Source organism: Cyprinus carpio, chromosome A15 (genome assembly GCF_018340385.1).
Source record: "Cyprinus carpio isolate SPL01 chromosome A15, ASM1834038v1, whole genome shotgun sequence".
Taxonomy (NCBI): domain Eukaryota; kingdom Metazoa; phylum Chordata; class Actinopteri; order Cypriniformes; family Cyprinidae; genus Cyprinus; species Cyprinus carpio.
The window spans coordinates 15,873,503-15,880,682 of record NC_056586.1 but is presented as its reverse complement, the minus strand read 5'-3'; the positions used below and the strand labels follow the sequence as shown (position 1 = coordinate 15,880,682).

Genomic DNA, 7,180 nt, shown 5'->3' with positions numbered 1-7,180 from the left:
AAGTCTAGTTCCTGTTGTTCTCTCACAACAAAATCTTTGTTTTTGTTTGTAAATGGTGCTTGATCTGTGCATATTTCTCTTCTGATTCAGATGAGACAACTTTTCACTGGAGAAAGTAATATTGTGGACATTAGACTTGGAAGCAACACGTTGAAATTAAAAACACTGTAATGATGGATTTGTTTATAATGCACACACAGCTTATTGCTTCACAGGACATTAATTGATAGACTGGAGTCGTGTGGATTACTGTGACTTTTTTATCAGTTTTTTGGACTCTTTGGCATCCATTCACTGCAGAGGATCCACTGGTAAATAAGTGGTGCACTGCTAAATTTATCCAAATCTGTGATGATGATTTCTACATTTCAGATGGTAAATTTTCATTTTTGGGTCAACCATTCCTTTGAAAGTAATATCAAATATTATTTAAGGTAAATATATCACATAGAAAATGGAAAATGTAAAGTAAGTAACTGACCTGACATCTTACTAATCCTCTTTAAAGTCATTTATTTATAGAGAACAGCAGCAGCTATTGGAATACCATATCAATCATAATAAGAAAACAGGAAATTGGAAATGTCATTTTATTTATGCTTTTACAAACATATTTACAGTAAACAGTAAAGCGGTTCATCATCCAGTAGTTTAATCCAAATATATGATCAAAGGTTGGTTTCAAGATGATGATCTCTAATGCAGTTCTTTCTTAGTCAAACCACAATTCACTGGCTGACATTTGCGTGCCATTAAGTAGGCTATTTGGAGAAAACACATTTGGAGAATGTCTACCGACTGTCTTCTCCAGAATATAAGTAAGGAATTTATTATAAAAGGGGTTTAAACTTAAAGATAACAAATAAATAGAAGGGGGAAAAAAAAAATCACATTCAAATTCTCTCAATACGGCCTTTCGAGATGCAAGAGTTTGAAAGAGTCAGTTAGCCATGTCCCCATCACACACCTGCATTACAAAATTTAATAAGATCAACTCCTCATTTCAACTTGCTATTCCTTTTTTTTCTTTTAAGATATTCGGTTGCTACAAATTTTCAGCGCTGCAGTCAGAAACTGAAAGATGCTTTACTAAATCCAATGTATATTGAAGGAGCTCTGGTGAGGAAGTAAAACATGGATCTCCAAGGGAACTGCCTGCAGGGATGCTGAGCTGAGGTAGGCCCATAGGTACAGGTCTATTACAAGGGATAGCCAGTAGGGGGAGCTTTGTCATACTTATTGCTCTCAAGTGAAAAAGGTGGAATGCGCACATCAAAGTGTGAGCCATCTGTCCTCTCAAAACAGAATGTCCCCCTAAACAAGGAAACGAAACGTGATGTTCATGCATCATTATTGAAACAAAACATAGCTGAGTGAAAAAGAACACGTATATCACATCAGATACAGCAAAAACTCATTCAGCCATCCAGTCTAACAGGTGGAACACATTTCCTGTCTACATGATTTAAAAAAATGTACAGTTAGCATTGTTGTAAGAGTATGTTGATAATCTCACCACATGTGTCCACTGGGTGCTTGAAGTGAAACATGACTGCTGTACTGAAATGCTGGCTGTTCTCTTGACAAAACAGGCTCCTGGTGAGAATGATGGATTGCATTCAGCAAACAAAAAAAATTCTCCATAGTTTTTAATTCTGGATTATGCTTTTGCTAATTAATAACCTTGCCAACCACTCCTCTGCCACGGACTGTTTCCAGAGTCCCTGAGAGACTGAAGATCCTCCAGTGTCTTTCCCTGAGTTGAACCACCTCATTGCCCTGGTTCTCCAGACGGATGCAGTACCGCCACTGAGAAAAACATTAACATATTATCTCTAACTGGTCACCAATGACCATGAGTTATTATAAAAAAACATAACTAGGTTATTTTGCCTACCCAATACACGTGGGAGTTTTGAGCCTCCTGTCGACATACAAAAACAAGTCAAAATCAAGACCAGAAGTTACATTAATTTTACTTCCATACATATTATAAATAAATTAAAATAATACATAAACAACACTTCTCTTCAGCAAGGATGCATCAAATTGACAAAAAGACATTTAAAATGTTACAAAAGATTTCATATTTCAAATAATCGCCGTTCTTTTGAACTTTGTTCATCAAAGAATCCTGAAAAAACACATGGTTTCCACAAAAATATTATAGAGCATAACTGTTTAACATCAATAAGAAATTAATCTTCATCAGCAAATTAGACTGAGACACTGAAGACTGGAGTAATGATAAAATTCAGTTTTGCTATCACAATACATTGTTTAAGAGTAATAAATTACTTTTTTAAAAATGTCTGGTAATAATGTGACCCTGGACCACAAAACCAGTCTTAAGTGTCAATTATTCGAAATTGAGATTTATACAACATCTGAAAGCTGAATAAATAAGCTTTCCATTGATGTGTGGTTTGTTAGGATCGGACAATATTTGGCAGAGATACAACTATCTGAAAATCTGGAATCTGAGGGTGCAAAAGAATCTAAATACTGAGAAAATCACCTTTAAAGTTGTCCAAATGAATTCTTAATGCATATTACTATTCAAAAATTAAGTTTTGATATATTTACAGTAGGAAATGTACAAAATATCTTCATGGAACATGATCTTTACTTAATATCCTAATGATTTTTAGCATTAAAAAAAAAAAAAAAAAAAAAGAAGATATTTTTGACCCATACAATGTATTTTTGGCTATTGCTAAAAATATACCCCAGCGACTTAAGACTGGTTTTGTGGTCCAGGTTAACATATTTGATCAAATAACTGCAGCCTTGGTGAGGATAGAAGATCATTAAAAAAAATTACAGAACCCAAACTTTCCAACAATAGTGTTTAGACCTTAATCTGATTAGACACCATATTGAATTTAACACAAATTAAAACAGGACTGTGAGTGAAAGACTTACAGCCATTACAATGAAACACACTATATAAAGGTCCTATGTCATACCTTTCTCAACTCATAACTTTTAAAACGGTTTAATCATGTTTTTGCTTCTGAAAGACTTTTTTAGGAAAGGTTTTATCAGCTAAACAGTGATATGTTGTTAAACAACAGCACAGTCCAATGAACTTCTATAATCCCTTACAGACTCTTTATTTCTTTCAAAATTTAATTATGGCGCTATCCTGACTAAGCTCTGTAATACATGATAATGTATACATTTAGTAAGTTTACTAAAACCTGCAATAAGAAATTGTTACAACACATAGCAACCGTCTGTTCTTACTCTCATGCCCATGTAGAAGGGGATGACAGTGACACGGATGTTCTCTGTGGTTTCGCGGTGCACATCTGAGAGCTCCAGCCAGGGATGGTTCTTCTCCTGCCAGGCCCGTAGGGTATCTCTTGCAGTAAACGGAGGATCTAAATAAACAGTATAAACGCAATCCATAAGAAAGATTTTATCAGTAAAATTTGAATACTGTTGCAAAAGTCTAAGTGGACTAGTTACTTCTGGAGGGGTCAAACAAGAGGAAGCGTTCAAACAGCTCATGCTGGATAGGAACTTGCTCAGTGGAGTTGTAAGGCAGGATGTCTTCGTGACTCACATAATCCAGACCTGAAAGACAAAACAGACGAGGAAGAAATGAACAGGATGAGTAAAACTCGTAAAAAAAAATGCTGTCCACTATATAATTGAACCTTTAAGTAACTGATCACAAGAGTTTACCTGGAATTGCATACAGGGCCCTGCTATCATCATGATTTGCCAGAAACGTAACTGCTTCAGTCTGAGATCGTTGAGACTAATGGTGACAAAAACACCAAGTTGAAAATGGACTCAGGATTGCACTAAACTCAGCAAATCTTCCAAGACAAACATGAACGCATTGATTATTTAATACTTACATAATAAACATAGATGCAGCAATGAAAAAAACCAAGATATATAGATACATATATAGATCAAATATATACGCTACTGTTCAAAAGTTTGGTGTCAGAAAGATTTTTGAAATGTTTTTGAAAGAAGTCTCTCATAGTCCCCGATGCTGCATTTACTTGATTTAAAAAATACATCAAAAATAGTAATATGGTAAAATATTATTCTTACTTGAATATATTTTGAAGTGTATTCTTTTCATGATATTTTGGTGAATAGAAAGTTCAGTTTATTTGAAGTAGAAATCTTTTGTATCCTTATAAAAATGTCTTTGATGTCATTTTAGATCTATTTTAGTTAATAAAAGGATTATTTTCTTTCAAAAAAGAAAAAAATCTTACTGACCTATACTTTCTAACCTTATATTGCAATGTAGTTAGCTATTTTCTGTCAGAAGTAAATAAGCCTTCTGATTCGTTAGTCGCTATAAGTAAAAACTAGAAGAATAAAATGTAGTAAACAGTAAAAGTATTTGTGCTACAAACCAGTGTGTTTGTGACTGCAATAATAATTTTAAGTTATATGATAAAATTTACCAGTTTGCAATTTCAAGTGGCATAACAGACATAACAGTTAATATAACTGAAAATGGATTATAACGGAAGCCTTGCACATTCAAGTTTCAAAAGGCTGCAAACAATCTTAAGTTAAAAATAAAGTGGATGATAATATATTTAAGAAGCATGGCTTAAGTGTTCAAACATGTTATGGGACAATATATACACTACCTTAATTCACTATTTGCATATGTTGTTTGATGCCACTTACTATGTGAGGGCAGTCTCTGGTGTCTATGAGGACCTGGTAGTATGTATGCATCTTGCCCTTCACTTCTTTCGACCCATGGCCCACAGAGTCTGGCTTGCTGAAAAAGCAAACAACAAACAGGACCATTGAGCTGTAACACAAACTAAATAATTTAATCAGGTATAAGCCTAAAAAAGTCCTTACATACCTGTCATCAGCAGCAGCAGCAGCAGCAGCAGCAGCAGGACTCACGTCTCGATCATAAAGGCGAGCGTGCCAAGGAAATAACACAATGCCTCTATAGCCAAAAACACTGTGTAGGAAAAGCTGTGGATTGCACATTTAGAATTAGAATATTGACAGAGGAATCGGAATCAAGGGTTTTGTAATTAAAATGTTAACTGACCTGACCAGTTTCATATTTGCCGTGCTGCTTCAGAGCTTCAAATACTCCAACAGGCTCCAGTATTTTCCCTTCTGGTCTGTTTCTGCCAAGAATTAATCAATTAAAATATATATATATATATATATATATATATATATATATATATATATATATATATATATATATATATATATATATATATATATATAGTAATATATATATATATATATATATATATATAAATTGTAATATCCCATAGTGGGATACCATACACACAGCAAGAGAGATTTTAATATTTAACAGACAAGAAAATACATATTCCCAATCTTAGAGTAGCCTACATTTAAACTACAGGCAAATAGTAGGAATAGCCCAGTCGAGATCAAAAAGATCAAAACTAGATACTTAATGATTGAATAATTTCTTAAATATCAATATTTTTCAAAAATGTATGGAAAAAAATATATAATAAAATATATGGTCATTTTGTATGTGTGTGAGTGTATATATATATATATATATATATATATATATATATATATATATATATATATATATATTATTTATTTATATTAATTATTTATTTATTTTTGATTTATGGGATGGTAGATGATGCCATTGAATTCAACATCCCAGCCAACTTATGGTCAACAAGGTTGAATATTGCGCAAGATCTGAGAAAAAAAAAAAAAAAGATAAAAAAGGATTTGGACACCGACCACATCGAACCTGAAAGTTTCATAGCGAACTAAAGAGACAGACGTGTACTGACCAAAGAAATAGGACTTGTTTACTGTCTACTGGCTCAGGCCAAGACTGTCACTTATGTAATCAAGAATGGCTTTGGGGTGTTTGAAAGCAAGGCTGAAGCATGTCCTGCTTGTAGGCCCTAATTTTGTGTATTGTGTCTTTTCATTTCCAACAGCATTTTAAAATCAACTCAAAAGCATTGTGATCAACACATTTGCTTCAAGATTCAGGCGTCCAGCCAAGCTGTACAACCACAGAGCTGAGCAGTGAAATAATATGAGCAGTAGTGTAGCAGGTATGCGAGCATGTGAATCAAACTATAGCAACAGCTAATATTAAACACATGACAGCCGATATAAAATTCTTAATAAACACGAATGCATTTCACAGACACATCGTAAAACTATTTGCTGTCAACATTTGCTGAAACTACATCTCTGCGCAGTTACGCAACACAGTGAGACGTTCGCTTTACTTGCTCTTACCGTGATGACAAGAACCTCGTCTGCTGAAAACTTGTCAGCCCGCATGATGAACACAACGGCTGGGCTCTCTTCGGATCGAATCCGCTGCTGAAGTCTATTGCGCTCAGAATTCTGTGAATGCATTTGTGCTGGTTATATTTACTAGCAGTGGACAATAAGCCCCGACGTATTGCACACGCTGCCATCTTCCTTCAGCTATCTGCACACGAACACATGGACATAAGTCAAAATCATGCGTTAAACCCCAATCTCACATTTAAAGCGCGTGAAATTCAGGAATATTAAAAAGTACAAGTTTGAAATGACACTTAATTAATTTATTACCCTTTTATTGCAATTTGGACACTACAAAGTGGCACACCATTTCCCATAACGCATTGCGACCGGAACACGTCGATTTTTATTGTAATTTTTATTGTGCTCGTAAGGAGACATTGGATTTTACTATTTATATAATTCATAATACTGACCCCATCTTTTCTCTGTGTTTAGAAAATGTTTTATTTGGTTTTATTTGTCGCCACAAACAAAACAAAAGAATATTATATTATAAATTCATTTTATTTTCGACAAATATCGTATAAATAAATGTAAACATAGTAAAACCAAACAAGCACTGATCTATTCAACAAATAATTTAATTTATTTAAAAAAAAAAATTCCTTGCGCCTCAATCAAAAAAGGCCGAATGTATTCCTTGACAGTAGGTGGCGCTGTGCGACTGTGTAGTTAGTTTGCAACCGGGCAATAAACACACCGAAGAAGAAGGAATCAGCTGATATGCAGGGCTGTAAACAGAAAAACTATGTACATTAAGATCAAATTTGATTATATTACAGTCACATTGAAACAACATAGTTTAGTTAGGAATATTTTTTTTTTCATTTATATAATTCGTGACGCTGAT

At 34.0% G+C, this 7,180-nt stretch overlaps 1 protein-coding gene across 3 annotated transcripts; it reads right to left on the bottom strand.

Moving 5' to 3' along the window:
• Positions 1 to 576: 576 nt before the first annotated feature.
• Positions 577 to 6,671, bottom strand: LOC109052125 (polymerase delta-interacting protein 2). Of its 3 annotated transcripts, none has more exons than XM_042771205.1 (12): positions 6,598 to 6,671; positions 6,274 to 6,472; positions 5,060 to 5,141; positions 4,862 to 4,980; positions 4,675 to 4,771; positions 3,694 to 3,769; positions 3,475 to 3,582; positions 3,250 to 3,386; positions 1,898 to 1,924; positions 1,684 to 1,809; positions 1,517 to 1,596; positions 577 to 1,314 (listed from the first exon to the last, which is right to left on the bottom strand). In XM_042771205.1, exons 2-12 carry the CDS (start codon positions 6,456 to 6,458, stop codon positions 1,200 to 1,202), a joined length of 1,152 nt encoding a protein of 383 aa, XP_042627139.1. In that variant the 5' UTR covers positions 6,459 to 6,472; positions 6,598 to 6,671; the 3' UTR covers positions 577 to 1,199. The 3 variants fall into 3 exon arrangements, with proteins under 3 accessions (XP_042627139.1, XP_042627140.1, XP_042627141.1); XM_042771206.1 differs by having other exon boundaries at positions 4,675 to 4,774; positions 4,868 to 4,980; XM_042771207.1 differs by having other exon boundaries at positions 5,060 to 5,135.
• Positions 6,672 to 7,180: the final 509 nt, after the last annotated feature.